Below are 19,471 nucleotides of genomic sequence, written 5' to 3'. Positions count from 1 at the left end.
TGGTGGAACTTTTACACAAATGGAGTTGCTTTTATCCTTTGGAGTGCAAAACTGATCTTGAATATTTTAATTCTCATTTTGATCTATATTCTTGCTACTTTTTTTTTTTACACTTACATCATCTTCTTAATGGTTTCAAATTGGGAATGATCCTCATTTTTTTCTCAAAAAAATAATAAAAATAACTAACATTAATTATAACTATCATATATATATATACATTGTGTAGGAGATAAATAGAGAGGTGAATTTAAAAAAAAACTAATTGTAACTCGTTGGCCAAGCTATTAATGATTAAAATGACTTAGTTTTTTTTTAAAAAAAAAGACTATTTTGTGCTTATATAATTTAGAACGAATTAAAAAATAATTATTAAATTTAACAATAATATGTAAGAAATATATATATATATATTTTTTTAAATAATCATAATGGTAATTCCGAAAGTGTAACAGATTATAGTTATTTAAAGAATGTAATGATAATTACGAAAGAACCCCCCAAAAAATAGCGTTATGGATGTTCAGGTGAGACCCGGTTACTGATAGGCGGTGACTAGATTTTGTGGCGTCGGAATCCCAGTTCCGGAGCTGAGACAGCGCATGGCGATCGCGTGAGATCCATTCGCGAATCAAGCAACAATGGAGTTCTAGATTGAAGTGAGAGAAAGCGATGGATCGGGTCTTGAAATCGGCGCGCGCTTCGGGATCTCTCAACCTCTCCAATCGCTCCCTCAGGTCCTTCAATCATTAGATCTACTCCGATCTCTGGGGCTACTCGCTGATTTCGTTTTGGCTACTCGTTAAGATTGCGGCTGCATTCGTAGGAAACCTTACCGTGATGTTCCCTATAAGCATTCTTGGTTTTATATTCTTTCTAGCCGACGATCAAGAACGATTCTTGTGCAATCAAGAGTCTTAATGAGTAAATATATTTGGATTGAGAGATAAAAAGGAAATGCGTTGATGTCTCTGTGAAATTTAATCCCGTATGTATAAAATTGCTGCTGCTTTAAGCAAGTAAATAGGATGCAAATGCTTTCCTTGTGAACAATGCTAAGCAATATAACAATAGTAGCTACAATGATCGCGGTGGTTGCAGTAGCTTCATTGTGAGTAAGGAGACTAATTATGACATATTTCTCACAGGCGTGGAAGATTGACCTCTGCTACTTCTTTGTCAAGAAAAATGATGTTGTTCCTCTAATTTTCTATCTTTATTTGCAATGTGACTCTCTAGAAGCTACCCAAAGAGATGAGAAGACTATATAAAGAAGGTTATGCCGTAAGAACGGAATGCAAAATTTAGGTCAGCAGAAAGTTAGTGCATGAAAGAACTCAAATTTGGTAGTAAGCTGGAACTTCAATAATATACAAGAAAATATGTACTCCTGTCATTATATTTGTTTGTCTTTTCAGTTTTCATCTCATCTCGCTTGACAGCATGCATTTTACAGAGTGCTAGATACAATCCATAGCTCATATCTTTACATTCATGGGAAAAATGGTATTTAAACAATATTTAATATAGTATCTTTCAGCTTTCCCCCATGATCATGGCTTAATTTAATCTCCTCTAAATGTGTTCCACGTTGGCACATTTTTAAGAAGATATTGATTCAATCTCATAATCGACTGTCTAAAAATACACGGAGTGCTGCTAAGTGTGCTAGGGACAATATTTGTGTTATCTTGTACTATGTATGAGATTGTGAATACATGAGAATTGAACCATCACTCAATCATGTTCTGATTTTCTTTAGGGAGGTTCCTGATGAGATTTATAAGGCTGCTACTGGCGAGGATGAAAAATGGTGGGAGGTACTCATTTCTTTCCTCCTCTCAGATGCAATATGAAACATGTTTCCAAGCCATAAGAAAATGTTTTCTTTCAAGTTACAGTATGCATTTTTTTTTCCAGGCTGTGGAGTTGCAAAAGCTTATTTTGGCTCATAACAACCTCGAAGTACTGAAAGAGGACCTAAAAAGTTTATCTTTATTAACAGTTTTGAACATAAGCCACAATAAATTGTCTTGCCTTCCTGCAGCTATTGGGGAGTAAGTAATTTGCATGTTCTTTTTCTATTTTATTGCTTATATAAAGATATAATATGTAACATCTATAACATTTCGTTGGATTTTTACAGTAGTTTCCTTGTTATTCAGGCTTGCCTTGCTTAAGTCTTTGGATGTATCATTTAACCAGATAACCAACATCCCTGAAGAGATCGGTTCAGCAGCTTCCTTAGTTAAGTAAGACATTTATTCTTTATTTTTCTGTCACCAACTTTTATGACTTGATGCTGCATCTGTTCATGTGGTTCTGGTATAGTAGCATTCTGATACATATTAAAAAAAAAATCCTGTCTGCTTAATCAATCAGTTCATATATCTCATATATATCTATCTCAGTCTGCTATGGTTCTCCTCTTCCTAGGTTGCCTTGTCATTCAGTATATAGCCCTAAATGGGAAGAATGGTCAGAGTAAGATAGGACATATTAATGGTATTGATCTTGATGCCCATAACATTGTATATAGGAATCATACCTTGAAGTTGAAGTGTTGAATTCAATGCCTGCATCTTATCTTCCTTTCTTATCTAGATCATCCCTACAGGACCTTTTGGATTGGTTGCTTCTTGGAGTGTAAACTAAAGTACAACCTATACAGCATGGATGTTATAATACAGTTGGTGTCTTTGGATCATATATGTATATGAAACTTGTTAGATGCTTTTAGAGGCATATCAAATATATTCTTTCAAATATCTGTTCCTTTTCAATAAAATAAAATTGTGACTGCTTGGAATCCTCTTGTATTATTCCTGGAGTCTTTTGAAGACAGGTCAAATTGAAGGGGACTACTATCTTTCATGTCTTTTATTAGAATTAGAAGGTACTGTTTGTGAAAAATGTTACGCTTATTAGTTATTTAGATGGCAGAATATATCGACTTATCATAGTCATAGGATATGATGTCATGCCACAACGACCATTTTGATCGAATTTGTCTTTACCTTGCATTTAGCACCTAATACCATAAAGAAAATATTTATTATGAATTGTTAGTTTTTCTAAATGGTTTATTGGGGTCTACTAGATAATTGCTTCTAATTTCTTATAATATCATGGATGAGTACTTACTATGAATTTTGAATGAATGGGCACCAAACTGCAAATATATATATTGACATTGAAGTCAATGTTGCAGGCTTGACTTTTCCAGTAACCTTCTGAAGGAACTGCCAGATAGCCTTGGAAACTGCTTGGCCTTGTCAGAACTTAAGGTAAGTTCCATTGAACAGATTACCTATTGCAAAGCAGTTAAATGCTGCAAAAATTGATAGGAGAGCTTCTAGATTTAGGTCTCATGGAGCATGAGAAGTGTCTGGACTTCCTTCATGCCTTTTCCTCTATTCTGGTTACGAACTTATCATTATAGCCGATAGGACAGGGACTAATTGGGTCTCCTGCCATACAGTTTGCTGAGGTAATTGTGAAGTTTTGACTGATGTTTCTTTTCTTTAGGCATCCAACAACAGCATAGCCAAACTGCCAAATGAACTCAGCAATTGTACTAAGTTGATTAAGTTGGATGTGGAGGTACTGCAGTGTTTTTGACTTTTTTTTCCTTAAAAATCCAAAAAGAATAACAGAAGCTACTTCCATATTTATATTTCATTATCGTAATCATTCCTAGTGCAAACCTTGATATTCTACAACATTACAGGGAAACAAGCTTACGATGTTCTCTGATGACATGTTTATGTCATGGACTATGCTTACGGAACTAAATGCTGGTATATATAAGCATGTAATCAGCTCGCAAATTCACAAAGTCTCTATTGACTTTTTCATTATCTAATGTTTACAGCAAGAAACCTACTCACCAGCATTCCAGACAGCATAGGATTTCTTTCAAAACTGATCCGTCTGGACTTTCATCAGAACAGTGAGAAAACTCAGTCATTTCTTATATCGATTATGTCCAATTTTTTCTCTACATGAATAGCAATACAGAGCTATAATTCGAGTGTTTATGTTTTCCCTTTTCTTTGACTCATGATGTCTCTTTTATGTGGCTAGAGATTTCCTCAATTCCTGCTTCAATAAAGGGTTGTTCCTCACTTATGGAGTTCTATATGGGGTTTGCTCTGACTTATTTTACTGCATGCTGTGCAATTCTTCGTTTCCCCTTCCAAGGATTATTTCATAGCTCATTGAGGTCTGCTCACTCCCATTTGCTATTTCCTGTTTCAGAATTAACATACTGTCATCAATACCAGCTGAGATTGGTTCACTTTCTCGCTTGGGAAATTTAGATCTTCATTCGAATCAGGTTAGTAATTTTTATCGTTTACATAGTTTTGCATTCTCTATATTTCTCAATACCAAAATGTGATGTTGATTGCACAACTATCTGTTTACAAGTCATTACTTCAAGCTATTTGTTTTCCCTGTCTGTTTCCTATGTAATGCAAAATTTCTCAATAAACATAAACAGAAAAGCGTGGTCTCCAATTGCTTTGGTACATGTAAACATAAACATAAAAACATCATGAAATCGTCCGTGGCAACTTGATATAATTGTCTTGTATTCATGCTGAACTCTTAAGTCTTAATCATATTTTCTTTTCTTCAAAAAAGACTTTTTTTTGCAGACCTCAAGAATTGTTTCATGATGCAAGAGAAATGTTAAAGCTCAATCTGCAATGCATGAAATATTTATCTTTAGGTGTTGTTCTTATTTTATGACCTCAAGACTAGTTTTGTTTGTGACATGTGAGTTTTTATCGAGTTGGCTGGGCTTAATGAGAGTTGGTGTTGAGTTTGTCCTTCTTTAGTTGCAGACAAATTTATAGATAAAGAATGGTCCATGCCTCCCTTATGGCTACATGGGCTTTTATTGGATTCAATCAAACAATTTTGTTCAAGCTTGACTTGTTCATATTATGGTGGACATTTTATTACATGGATCCTACATTTTTACATTGTTAAGTTAGAAATTGGAAACCTTATTTGACCTATTATTGGACCTACTACAAAGCGCTAGTATTGGCCCTTATTTGTTGACCATGGCTTGGGAATGAACTAAATTTGGCCTACTACTGACATTATTATTGAATCATTCTAATCCTGACAACTATGTTTAGACTTTAGACCATGTGTCCCACCCCTCTCACCCCTTGTAATGTTGCCAATCCTAAGTCTTGAACTCCTCCCTTCCCCCATCTCTCTCTCTCTCCTCCACCCCCTCCCCACTCCCATTAGCATGTATGCAACAGTCCTCCTCATGCACAATCTTTTTTTTTCTCTACAAAAATAGAATGAAAGCAAATAGGGCAAATGCAACTTACATATTCCTTATATGTCTCATAATACTATTTTTTTCCTTCTACTTTCTATTGGCTTTGGCTGTAATATATCAACTACCTTAAACACACTCTCTCGTCCATGTAATCCCTCATTCCCTTAGGCCTCATTTGCTTTGAGATTAAGGGAAAAAAATATAGAGTAGCTATTCTAGATTCTTACTCTTAAAATTGTACCTCTAATTTTAGTAGGGGATTATAATACTTACTTGTTATCTAGAGAAATGGTGTAATAATTATCAAGATTTCAAAACTCGGTAACAGGATCAGAATCGGCTATCTGAAAAAACGATACATATCGACCGTATCAGTCGCTCATATCGGATTGGATTACTTTATAATTATGTAAAATTCTAAATATTATTTTAAAAATATTAAAAAGTTTCTAAAAATTAAAAGAAATGACAAGAAAATAAAGATTACTCACATATGAAGCCTAAAAACTTAAAAAATAATACCCTCTTAATTTTTCTTTTGATTTTTTTTTCTTCTCTATTCCTTCACTTTACCTCTCTCTTACTCTCTCTTTCTCCTTATCTCTCAAATTCTTTATCGTTGAAAAGAACATTTCTATATTTTTATTTTTTTTCTCCATATATTCTCTCTCCCTTCACTTCCCCCCGCTCTCTCTTCTTCCCTCTTCCTCTTACTGCCCTCTTACTATCACATCCCTCTCTCTTCCTCCATCTCTTCTTCTTTTCCTCTCTCCCCCTCTCTTTCTCTTCTTGCCGCAGCAGTCGCTGCAGCAGCAGGAAGAGGGAAAGAGGGAAAGAGAGATGGAGAGAAGAAAAGAGAAAAACTGAAAAAAAAACTCATCGAGGTTGCTAGAGGTCGAGGTCATCGTATTTTAGCCGGAGAATGTCATCGGAGGTCGAGGTCGCCAGTGGTGGATCCATAGAAGAGGTAAGAAAGAGGAGAAAGAGAGAGAACGAGAAAGAAAAATAAGATAGTAAGGGATGGGAGAGTGGGAGGGACCCGAGTCGTGCTCGACCCGGATCCGACCCTCCTAACTAGTTTCGGATATCGGTCGATATCCCAGCCGAAATCAGCCAAGATCGGGATCGACCAAAATTTGAATCTATAATAATTATATTTGATGTGACATAAAGTTGAGATAAAATACAAATGAAAAGTTAAAATTAACTCAAACGTCGTTGATTTGATATATAAATTTAAATTAAAGTATTCTTATTTATTATAGATATGCATTGCATACTTGTAGGTATATAATGCATATTTGCGAGTATGTAATGAGATAGATATGTAGTAGAATAGAGGAGATAAGTGAGAAATTTGAGCTGAAACTTTGATTTGTGGAATAAGATAGGTAGGTTGTAGGAAAAAGGAGAGAGGATTTTTAAAATAATTTTAGTTAAATCAAGAGTAATATTATAATTGGGCTTATGTGTGATAATTTGAATAGTTTTTCTAATATAAAGTAGAGATAATTTGATGTTTTTAGTGTTGACACCTTAAGACACATGTATCCGTGCAAGTGCAGGTGGATAGTGCACCCAGTGACACCATGGCTGGGAAACAGGTCATGAGAGAGACTTTAGTGTTGAATGCAGTTTAACCTTTCTATGTTAGGGTATTTTAGTTTTTTCTCTTTTAGGGTGTCGCGTATATATTGGCTTGTGATGTCTTTATTAAGGTTAATGAATATTTTGAGATTCCATATTTTGTTTCTTTTGTTAGTAGATTTAGGGTTTGTTACTTTGTTCCAATGTATTGAAAGGCATGGCGGCAGTCTTATCGGGCTACGCACCAGCTGCCTAGATAAGCTAGAAGGTGTCGTGCAAGGCAGGTGACCACGTGCGCAAGGAGAGGAAGAAGAGAAGGACTTCTTATTCTCCTTATTGTGCCGCTCTGCCAAGCCAAATGGGCACTAGTGCAAGGCAAGTGACAATGTGCTCGATGAGAGAAGGAGGATGAGGGCTTCTTTTTCTTCTCCTCGTTATTCTTCTCCTCCTCATTATTCTTCTCTTTTCTTGTCCTCTTTCTACATTGGAAACCACTTACTCTAATTGTCATACACTCATACACCCACCTCTACTAGTTGTCATGCACCACTTACAGTAGATACATTAATAAAATACACACATAATATATATATATATATATATATAAAATTGGATACAAATATATATAGATATATATAGTTATATACATACATATGTTATATATAAACATGTTTGTAAATTGTGATATTTTATTATTGTGGTTGTAAATTACGTTAAAAAATGTATACATGCTACATTAGTACATTAGTAAATGTAATTTGTCATATATAATCATATTTTATTTTTTACATATTAAAAATATTAGCCTGCCTTAGCACCCGCTTTTCGCCTAAGCGCTAGGCAGTGGGGGTGACTGCTTACAATTGGCGACCGCCTTTCAATACGCTGCTTTGTTCTTTGCCTATCATCGTTCTACATCAATTTTGGTATCTATACCAAAGTTCACACGACTCACCCATGATCATTCATTGTCGCTTTGCTTCGTCGAAGATCCTATTGTATGGACAGTCCACCTCTTGGGTTCTACATGGGTCCCTTTTGTTCTTTGCTTGATGCTCATGCCATAAACACCGGATTGTCTCGAACTTTGTCACACATCGAGTACACTAAGTTCCAAGTTGTACGAAGAGATTGCCACCATCAAGAAACGAGTTGAACTCGTCATCACTAAAAGAACCACGGAATCATAAAATAAGACCCAATGGTCACTAAAAGTGAAGTGTTCGTGTATCATCCATAGTCCACCACCACAATGACAGATCAATTTTCTTATCTGCTATATGTAGGTAAAAAAGAACAAAATAAACAAAGAAACAATTTGGAAATGAGAAAAATAAATTCAAAAATTCAAATTTCTTATTCTTTTTTCCTCTATCATGAAATTCTGAATTTCGAAATTCAAATATAGGAGATTTGCTCTTTCCATAATGTCCTAGCAAATTTAGCTTTTTTCCTCTAATCAACTCCAACAACCTTTATCTTAATATTCGTTGTCTTAATCCTCTCATCATATCCTAACTATCCAAAATGATCTAAACCTATCCAATTTTCGAATTTGTCTTTTCCCGCTAAATCCACTTAAACCTAAATCTCGCCTAAACCTAATCCAATCTAACCAACCCTCTCCACTCTTAACCACTCAGCGTAAGCACCAAACCCAACCCAAACCACCCAACCTGTTAGCCCGTTAACTCTTATTTCCTTGCTCCCTTGTGTGACCACTCCCTGATCCCTTTCCTATCTCCAATAACCCTAGCCGCCATCGTCTCTCACTCCTCACCACAAGCACGAGCTTCTCCAATTGATCCATTGCCATTATCTTTGACTGAATCTCTCTCTGCCGAAGATCACATCTACCTCACCACAATTGTCTGCATTGCCAATGGCACCAACGCCTCCTCTATCTTAAATTTTATTGATTAAGCCTCAAATGTGATGTAAATAAATTAATTGATTAGTGTCGAACTTGTCAATTGGCTAAGCATTGCAAGCAAAACATTGGTATGTATACATTGCTACCGATATTAGATCACTCATGGCAAGAGGTGAGTATAGATTTTGTATTTGGGTTGCTAGATACCTTAAGCACGATTCTATCTTTGTGGTTGTAAATTGTTTTTCTAAATTGACTCATTTTATTCCCTATAACAGAACTTTTGACACCTCAAATGTTGCTAAATATTATTTCTACCAACTAGTCAAATTGTATGGTTTACTTAAGACTATCGTGTCTGATCGGGATGTTTGATTTATGAGTTGCTTTTGGAAAATATTATGGCACAATAGTGGCACGAAATTTTGCATTGTCTCATAGGTGATCATAATAGGAACTAGATTTTGTTCTTCTAATAGCTCAATTTGCATATAACAATTTCATTAATAATTCTATAAGCATGAGTCTATTTGAGGTTGTCCATGGTTTCAATGCTTGTAAACTTTTAGATTTTCTCCCTACATCATCTCATTCTAGAGTCCCTAAATCTGCAGAAGAATTTGTATATCATGTTCATTCAATATATTAAAAGATCAGCAAGCGAATTGTAACTAGTAATTTTCAATATAAATTACAAGTTGATATTATTGTTCTTGTCAGGCTCAAGTGATACCCATTTGGAACTGTAACAAAGTTATAAGCTCGTAATGTTGGATCATTCTAAATTAAAATGTGTAGGACCTAATGCTTATGTTATCAATATTTCCTTTGATTATGACACTAATTCCATTTTTGATGTTGAAGACTTAGTTGCTTATGAACTTCCTTTGACCATCCTACCACTTCCCCTTTTTCATCTACATGAGAAGAAAAAATAGAGTTTATTTTGGATGAACAAGTAACATCTAATACTAGAGGAATTTATCATTTCCTAGTTTGATGGAGAGACCACCCAAACACCCAAATTCTGACAGCATATGGATTACTCGAGAGGAGCTACTTCAGATCAAAATAGAGTCAAGTTTTTTCCACCCTAGGAGAGTAGAGTTGATGCAAACATCTTTAGACACATGTACTCATGCAGGCATATACTATGGCTAGGTGACAGGTCATGAGAAAGAGATTTTGATGTTAAGGGCAGTTTAATCTTTCTATATTATGGTATTTTAGTCTTTTTCCTCTTTATTCTCCTATATAAAGGTTTGTGATGTTCTTATTTGAGGTTAATGAATATTTGAGATTTTGTGATTGCTTGCTTTCTTTCTTTTGTTAATGGATTCCAACAACCTGTAATGGATTCCATGGGTTTGTTACTTTGTTCTTCGCCTATCGTCATTCTATATCAGTTTCTTTCTAATTTGGAATATTGTTCCTTATTTAGAATAGAGAAAAGGTAATCTTGAAGCAAACGGGGGCTTAGATAACCTGACCTTGAACCCTGTGTTTCTGTAGCCTCCTTCGATTCTAACTCTCATTATTCAAAGAGCAAAGAAGGGTACAGAAGGATGTGCAGCTCTCTCAAACCTCATGTACTCCCATTCTTTGAATTTCCACCTCTTGGATATTTGGGCTTCTCTCTCTCTCTCTCTCTCTCTCTCTCTCTCTCTCTCTCTCTCTCTCTCTCTCTCTCTCTCTCTCTCTCTCTCTATCTGTGCTGCTTTTGAAGGGGCAATGAAGTGTGCTGCTACCTTCATTATCACGAGTCAAAGGTGGAGAAGAGGAGTGGTGTTGTTCCATCCTGTTACCATATACAAAGTCCCCAAATTTCTGGTTTTTCATTGTCATTCTTTGACATTGGTAATCATAAGTCCTTTTATAAGAGTTTGCTTTTTGAATGCTCATGAAATCATACTTAATTTATTCAATGAGATATGCATCTTAGAACCTTGTCAATTTTCCATGTGGCATGAAACCTCCTGCAATTTTTGTGTTGATTTTCTGTTATTACAAGTTGAATTAATATTTTTTGGCTGATGAATTTGTTGTCACTAGCTGAAGGAGTATCCTGTAGAAGCTTGCAGACTTCAACTCTCTGTCCTAGATCTGTCGAATAATTCATTGTCTGGCTTGCCACCAGAGCTCGGTGAGTTTTGCAGATACCAGTTGCAGGTTTCTTTCATTCTTCATAATTAAAAGTGGCAGAACTTTCAAGGACTGCCTGTCAACGTGATTTAATTTTTTTTTCGAGAAGTGATTCTAAAAATCTAACACAAACTCACAAAGTAATATGTAATCAAGAGCTAGAATGTTGTATAGTCAGTTGGCATGTAGATCTATCTAGCTTACTGGATTGCAGATTAGGCGCATGAAAAGGAGAAACCTTTTAGAAGTTCTGCCAGAAGTGGCAATTTTGACAGAGACAATTTTTGGCCTTTGACTTTGACATTGTGAGTCAAATGAAGTTCACTGGATGCAATTTTATCTGTATTTAATTGTCTTATTCTTGTTTAACATTAGGACCTGTTGTAAAATATTGAAAGAAACAACCCTGTCTGTCTAAGTTAAGGATTGTTTTGTTTGTGATCCACATATCAGAGCAGACAATAATTGATTTTTCTAGGAATCAGCTTGTCAGATTAACATGTTTTCAGTGAATGTCATCCATAAGATAATGCTCATACTTCATATTCCTTGTAACCTTTGGATTCTTTTATTCTTTAAAGATGAAGAAAAAAAAGACAACACTTCTCAACTTTACAAGAAGAGTGACTAAGACTTTTAAATCATACCAAAACTTTCTTGATTATATTTGACAGTATTAGAACAGATGGAAGAGTAGAGGGAAAATTTATGAATGAGCACAATCTTTTATTCAGAAATGTACTTCTTATGATGATTTGATATACATAAAGAGGAGCATGAATATCAGTATTCATTCTCAATGTTCAATACATCAATCTGGTGGCCGTCTGGAGAAAGTTTGTTACCCTAATTTTATATACTAAAATTTAAGTGGGTTGCAGCATGTTGCAAGAAATAATATGAAGCAAAATTCTCTCAAGAAATTGCTCTTTTTAAAATATGATTAAACTTTAAATTTTAGATCTTATTTTAGGTCTTTTATTTGTGTGAATGACTGAATGGTCAACTGATTCAGAAACATCTATCACTGTCACACTTAGATCCGGTCAGTTCAATTCTGACAAGTATCAATCTGTCACTTGCATATGTCAATTGTTGCACTGATTTTTAGAGCTCATTAGTGGTCCCATTTGTAGAATATTCAATATGTTACCTGCAGGATAAATCTTTTTCTTGTTTGTTTTTCTTTAGTACTGTGTTGTGTACTTTTTGTCTGTTTTTCCTCACTTTTTAGAGTTCCGTAAATCAAAGTCGTGTTCATGTTGTTCTTAACCAGCAGGGAGTACTTGTTCTTCTTATCTTTTCTTTTAATTATCTTGCATAATGTTAATTGTGCTTAGTAGGTTTAGTGCTGTATTGCCACTCACCTTCCCAATTCCACCCTATCTGCCTAGATGAATTGGTAGATGTAATGTTGATCTTAACTCTGTCATATATCTTCTTTTATATAATTTCATTTATGTTTGCTGCATCCTCAAGGTACAATGACTACCCTAAGAAAGCTTCTACTGGCTGGCAATCCCCTACGGACTCTTCGGAGGTGTGGTAATTTACTCTATATTGAGCGATTATCTACTCGAGTTGTTAATATCATGATATTGATTTTTTTTCTTTAATTGCTAGCACACTGGTGTCTGGGCCTACACCAGTTTTATTGAAGTATCTACGAAGTAGGCTCTCATCTGATGAAGAAGGTAAAATTTATACTCAAAATCTAAGAGTTGTTACTTGTTAAATACTCGTACATTGTGCGTTATAAGAAACTTGTAATATATCATCCTTTTGTATTTTTCAAAATTTATCTTCCTTTGTTTGAGACTTATATGTTCTAGTACTTGATCATACTGATTTTGCTCTGGCTGAACTTTTACTTTTGTATTGATAAATAATATGCAAAACAAGGTAATATTTCTTATGCAGTGTCAGGTTCTGGAAGCACTCCTACAAAAGATGTTCAAATTGCCATGGCAACTCGATTGTCTTTGTCCTCAAAGGTAGATACTTCTTTTTGTGTTTAAATCATTCTTATACTCAAAGGTAGATACTTCTTTTGGTGTTTAAATCATTCTAATCCTCAAAGGTAGATACTTCTTTTGGCGTTTAAATCATTCTTAAATTTAACTTACTGATTGCTTCAGATTCCACGTAATCTATGTACCTGGTAATATTCTGGCTTTGTTTCATGTCTATTTCATTATGGGAATTAAGTTCTGTTAGGCTAAATGGAGGAGGCCATTATGGGAACTATTTTGATAGTAATTTTAGTAATCCTTTTTCTTATATGTTCCCTAATATTTCTGTTAACTCCAAATTACAAATACTTGTTGGTCTTAGTGCCCAATTTTAATAGAACAAAGCCGTGATTCTTAACTGACATTATGCACTACTTTTGTATGTAACAGGAATTAAATTTAAGTGGTTTAGGGGTGACCAGTGTACCATCTGCAGCATGGGAGACAGGTGATGTGCTGAAACTTGATCTTTCGAAGAATTTGATTGGAGATTTACCAAGTGAGCTTGCAACCTGTTCATCACTTCAGGTATTAAAGGAGTGTTAACTTCAGGCTACATAATTGTCATTCCATACCAGGAAAATGCTGATGAAAGAATAAAAATGTAGTCCGAATGATCAGTTTCACAGTCAGTTTGTATAATCAATAATCATAGGTAGCCAGTGTTTTGAATTGAAAGTTTGGAATCGTTTAAAACAGAAGTTATGTGAGAGTGCACATAGCCCAATATACGGGGTATTGTTGATGTAAATAAATAGTTAGTCAGTATTCCTGAATTTTTTTTGTAAATTCCATGTGCTATGCATTTCAGTAAGTACCCTAACTTCCAGATATGCATTAGGAGATAAAACTAAAGCTGCACTTTCTCTACTTTCTGTGTGGGGGGTTTGAGAAAGTTTCATTTTACAATTCAATTCCTATATTTCATGTCATCTGAAATTATATATATGAGACGACATACCACCTTGGTTCATCCTTGTAATGAATCTGATGAACATGGTAATTATAGAGGCATTGGGCCTGCCACTTAGCTCAGGTTGGTAGATATCGCTGAATGTATCAGTGCTGAGACGCATGCATCTAGCACATTATATGACCTTAGTATGACCAAAAACAATCTTTAAAACTTTTAAAGACCTTAAAATAGATTATAGGAGTTATGGCACTAGATATTAGTGTAACACATTTAATGTATTTTATAAAATGTAGATCTACTTGAATCATACAGCAATTAGATTCTAATTTGATGGATTTCCCCATTATTTTTCTCATATTCTGTAAGATAGGGCAAATAAATTGGCATAAATCAAAATTTTCCCTTGATTCTAAAATGTAAGTGTAATTTGTATAAATCTAGCACAAAAAGGAAAAACCATATCAAAATAGATGAAAGAGACCCCAAATCAAGTCTCTTTGAAATAAGATATACTTAAATGAGATATACTTGGTGACATGGGTATGGGTGGCCATGTGAGAGTATTGAGATGCTTTCCTCTTATGGTTGCTAATTCACTGGCATGATATGTATAGACCTGTGCCAAATAGCACGGCAATCATGAGTAATATTATGTGCATTATTATCGATTAAGGGAAAAAGGAGTTGGTGGGTGTTTGTGTTTGTGTTGTTTAGGTGTGAGAGAAATCCTCTTATATCTTTGTGTTGCTAAATTGTGCATGAGAATATAACTCAGGAAATACTGGTTACAGCATTGTTTCGTAGTCAACAATATACAATAATTGGACTTCTGATCTGTAATACCTGATATACTTGTGTAGAATATATTTGGTTCCCTTTCCCTTGGACCATAGTATTAGTGAATCTTATCTCTTGTAGCTTTCTAAAGGTTTCGCAATAGAGATGTGCTTTATTTTGATTTTTGAAACCCTGAAGCAGAGATGGCTTTGTAGCTTTTTGATATACTTATGAATAAACGTAGCGGGAGCCTCTTCATGTTCACATCCTTCAATTACAAGTGAACTGTTGGTAATAACAGCTTGTACTGCAAAATCTTGCATAACTTCTCTATTGCCACATCAATCAGAGTATTATCTGTCATATCATTAGATTATTTTCTGTAGCTTTAACTCTTGAGAGATGTGATTCAACTTGAACCTATATTTGCAGGCTTTGATTTTGTCCAGTAACAAGATAAAAGAGTGGCCCAGCACAGTATTATCCTCTCTTTCCAATCTTTCCTGTTTGAAGCTGGACAATAATCCCTTGGCAGAGGTACTATTAGGTTTGTATTTTGCATTGCGTAGAGTATGAGGTCAATAGTTTAATACTATCAACTGGAACCTGGCTATTCATTTTTCACCTTTTTTTAGTAACGAATTGAATTCTCCAGTCTACTTGTTCCAATAGCCTCCCTCAGACATTCTCTCATTCTTTATTGCTTCTCCTTTTCTATCTCTTTCCACGATATAAGATGACCCTGCTTAGTGCTTTTGCACAAAGCAGAAAAACCCTCTCCTGCTTTTGCACAAAGCAGAAAAACCCTCTCCTACAAACCCATCACATCTGGGCTATCATTATGGTCTAGTATGATTGAGCTATCTTACTAAGCATACCTCAGCTAGCATATGAAGCTGTAAACTTCCACTAGAGGAGGTTGCCAGAACCCTCTGGACTGCTTCCTACTTTCACCTCCTTTTTACTAATACCCTTCAAATCTCAGTTGAGTGGATTTAAAGCTCTGACATCTCCAGGAGAGACAGCATTTCATAACCTTGACTAATGAGGGGTAGACATATGAGCCCCTCTTATACCCTTAATGCATCATAGAAGTTTCTTTTTACACAATGTCTTCCTACCATTGACTATTGAAAATTTTGAGTTTCTTCGTATGTATTTATCATTGCTTCTCTTATGTATTATCAGTGCTAATTGTTTTACCATCGGGGTGTACATCATAGAATGAGAATAGGAGAAATTTCTAGAACTATTTATACTTGTTTTAGGCTTTCACTAACTGATCATATTGTTCAGTGTGCTTGTTTAAAGAACAACCTTAATGGAGGGTTCTTGTGATATAATTATATAAATTTTGACACAGTTGTAAAGCAGAAAGAATTTACAGAAGATCTTAGTGACTCATAAAAACAAAAGGACAGACATGAGAAAGACTTTGGAGAGTTTAGATGGTTATTTAAAGAGTATTCTAGGAACAAGATCTAAATATGCCAAAATAAACCAATGGCCTAAGTGGTAGGTGGTAATAAGGTAACCTTTAGATGCATAGATGGAAAGAATCATATCCTTATTGAGCTTCCTGACTTTTTAGGTGGTTATACTCTTTTTGGAGTACTATGGAAACTATACAGATCATACATATTAAGCCTTTTTTGTATCTCCTCTCAAAGTTAACAACAGAAGAACTGGAACTGAAAACATGAATTGACTGCAAGAATATTTAACTAACAGCTTAGCTAAGTTTTGGCAAATGTAATTTAAGCCATCTTTCATAAACACCACACTGTTGGTCAGTTTCTCTAAGTCTTATTCAAACATGCATTATGAGTAAGGTTTCCTTAGGGGCTTGTCCTCGCAGATTCCACCTACTGGTCTTGAAGTACTCTGCAAGCTTGAAATACTGGATTTAAGTGGCAATGCGTCTTCATTGCCAGAACCTTCTGTGATTTCTAGGTTGCCGCAATTACAGGAATTGTATCTAAGGTGAACTAAGCAGCAAAGTATTTCAGAATTCAAATTGCTAAGTGTCATTTCTAAGCATATTGAACTGATTTCTTTGACAGACGAATGCAGCTCTACCAATTTCCTACTGGTTTCCTGTGCTTAAGGCGACTACAAATTCTTGACTTGAGCCAGAATAACCTTGTAACTATACCTGAGGTAAGCCTCTTGTACTTAAACATTTCCTGAATCGTTGATTATACTGGTTGGGGCATGCAAGTTTATATACTCTTGTGGATATTACATATTTATTTGTGGTGCAAGTCCATGATGAACTGAATAATATATTACCCCTTGACTCTTCTAAGCATTACTTTTTAATTTCATTATCTAGCCTAAATATAGGCAGTTATGTTTTTCGTTTATATGAATGCCTTCTTTTATCTCTCTTTGAATATCTCTGTACAGGCTGACAGTGTCATTATTTAAAACAGGAAATCAAGGATTTGACTTCTCTTATGGAACTTGATCTGTCTGACAACAACATTTCTGCGCTTCCCCCGGAGCTGGTTTGTCTTGCTTGACTCAAACTTCTACCTTATTCTGGATAGCACAGCATAATAATTTTCATTTTAGTTGGTGATCTCATCACTCAGCATACAAAATTATGTCACTAAAGATTTCTGGACAAAACTTCAGTGAATATTTAAGTTGGTCAAGTGGAAATTAAGCCTGTTGTAGAGGACAGTTGCAGTTGCTTTACTGAGGATAAATCCTATTCCTTGGCTACATTATTCAGTTCTTCAAGAAAACATCAGTATGTACAGTAACATATCACAGATACGTCAAAAAATCAGTCTGCAATTTGCATGAGAATGAGATAGATCGTTTCTAATTAGTCAGTAAGGATAGAAGTGATTTCATTTCTATATCGTGAAACTTACATAAAACAAAGAACATCATTCCCTCTTGACCACACGGTCCACACCTAAGCCACCAAATCAGTGCATGAACTAGGTGATCGATGGTAAATCATTTCTGCTAGTACTTTTATTAGCATTTGTACTAAGCTTCTGCATTTTCTTACTTGAATCAGGAAAAAAATTATTTGCAGTTGATGATATAGGTGAATCTAGAAGTTTTTCTTGGCATATTAGAGACCTTGTTTTTTTAACAAAGTTTGCATGAAGGCGTCCTAGAGGTCTTGAAACTCTAACTATATAACATAAATCTTCTTGACAGAATTTGAAATAGGGTTGCATACAACTTGCCCTCGTTGTAAAATGGGGGCATCACTTGGTCTATCACCCTTTAATCATCAGTATGACTTATGGAAACTACCTTTTCAGCAATGGAATAGGGTGGTATACTTGTTCTCCCGGGACCATAGCATTGGGTAGAGGGCCTTGTGCATTTGGATGCCCTTCTCTAATTTATTTTGGACAGAGGAAACATATATTTCCTGTCATTTCTTGTTATCTGATCTGGAAAAGTAGCCTTTAATGTGCATCATGGCTCTACGGCACTTGGTGCCATAGTGCACTCCCTTTAAAATTGATATGATACTTACAAAGTGCAACTATAAGATTCATGCTACTTGTTGAAGATCTCAAATGGATGTTAGGCTCATATTGAGTAAGTTGACATCTTCCAGACAAACTTATGCCAGTGAGAATCTAGTCTATCATATAATATTACACTGCAGCTAGTTTTTTGTTTGCAATTACCTTAAAATTTAAAAACCTCCAGCTTGCTGCTTGATTCAGAAAGATGCTGGCACTTGACAAAATGTTTGCTTGTAAAACTTGTATTGGAGCTTATTTAATATGGAAACCTTTCTGGGCAGGGTTTACTTGAGTCGAACCTACAGGTCTTGAAACTTGATGGAAACCCATTAAGAAGGTATGGAGCAAGTGCCATCTTTTCTACTCAATTGTTGGTTCTTGATCATGGCATACAAGATTTTCCAACTCAAATTTTGATCCTCAAAGCATCTAGATTAATGAACAGCTTGTTTCTTTAGAATGAAAGGTGTCCCAAAGTGGGTGAATAGCCTGGTGAAGTTGAATTTACTGAAATAGTCAAATTTGAGAAATATCTACTTTTAAGCAGATGATGTTTCTCTGTGGGCTTGCTCTGCATTTGTAAACTGTAATTCACAACACCCAAACGATGTAAAATGAATAACTATAAGTAAGAACAAATGCATTGCATTCCGCTAATAGCTACTCTAATTTTGCAGCATAAGACGCACTATCTTGGATCGAGGAACAAAAGCAATTCTCAAGTATCTGAAAGATAAACTTCCCAGTCAATAATTGCAAACTATGGGTTCTTCAATGGTGGAGAATATAAGGAAGAGAAAAGAACAAAAAGGGTTTCCTCAGTGGTATTAACAGATACTATCTATAATTTATCTCAGTTTAACAGATATTCAGTGTATCTCAGTTTGGTGTGTAAAAACAAATGGAAAAAAGCCGTATAGGTGTTCGTGTAGTGATGTTGTATTATTTATCTTCTCCAAGTTTGTTGAGGCTTGTTCTTTTTAATCTGTTTGTCAACTTTGCTTGTTGATCGAACTGACACTATCTATAATAAACTATTCACTTGAACAGATTTCATAGTCTTTTTTCTTCAAACAAATTGAGTAGCATCGGAAGAAGATTACGTGCCATTATTTTGCTTTCGTTATATACTAGTTTTGCTACTTACAAGAGTCAATTTTGAATTAGCTGTATAGTCTCAACTTCCTATATATATATATATATATATATATATATCCTTTTCTTCTTTTTTGCATTCTTATCGTAGAATTCTCGTCCTGTTTGAGCTTTCTTTCATTATTATATTGATGTTCAATTGCAGCAAAGCTATGGTCTAATAACCCAACATGTTAGTTTCCTTATGATTTAACC

At 35.0% G+C, this 19,471-nt stretch overlaps 1 protein-coding gene across 1 annotated transcript; it reads left to right on the top strand.

The window, feature by feature from the left end:
- The first annotated feature begins 536 nt into the window (after window positions 1–536).
- Window positions 537–19,172, top strand: LOC140770884 (plant intracellular Ras-group-related LRR protein 6). Its single transcript, XM_073112203.1, has 21 exons — window positions 537–737; window positions 1,763–1,820; window positions 1,921–2,057; window positions 2,166–2,252; window positions 3,212–3,287; window positions 3,529–3,603; window positions 3,731–3,800; window positions 3,875–3,952; window positions 4,087–4,147; window positions 4,261–4,339; window positions 10,821–10,911; window positions 12,390–12,450; window positions 12,534–12,604; window positions 12,831–12,904; window positions 13,313–13,450; window positions 15,048–15,152; window positions 16,474–16,598; window positions 16,679–16,775; window positions 17,051–17,125; window positions 18,403–18,458; window positions 18,799–19,172. Exons 1-21 carry the CDS (start codon window positions 673–675, stop codon window positions 18,872–18,874), a joined length of 1,755 nt encoding a protein of 584 aa, XP_072968304.1. The 5' UTR covers window positions 537–672; the 3' UTR covers window positions 18,875–19,172.
- The last annotated feature ends 299 nt before the right edge of the window (window positions 19,173–19,471 follow it).

The sequence above is a fragment of the Typha angustifolia genome, chromosome 11 (genome assembly GCF_048772165.1).
Source record: "Typha angustifolia cultivar Huaian chromosome 11, ASM4877216v1, whole genome shotgun sequence".
Lineage (NCBI taxonomy): Eukaryota > Viridiplantae > Streptophyta > Magnoliopsida > Poales > Typhaceae > Typha > Typha angustifolia.
The sequence above is the reverse complement of the archived record's forward strand: the minus strand, read 5'-3'. Positions and strand labels throughout refer to the sequence as shown.

Coding starts and splice junctions, on each gene's coding strand:
- LOC140770884 (XM_073112203.1), top strand. CDS start 673: ATGGATCGGGTCTTGAAATCGGCGCGCGCTTCGGGATCTCTCAACCTC. Junction 3,288..3,528: donor TGGCCTTGTCAGAACTTAAG/GTAAGTTCCATT, acceptor TCTTTTCTTTAG/GCATCCAACAACAGCATAGC. Junction 4,148..4,260: donor CTTATGGAGTTCTATATGGG/GTTTGCTCTGAC, acceptor TTCCTGTTTCAG/AATTAACATACTGTCATCAA.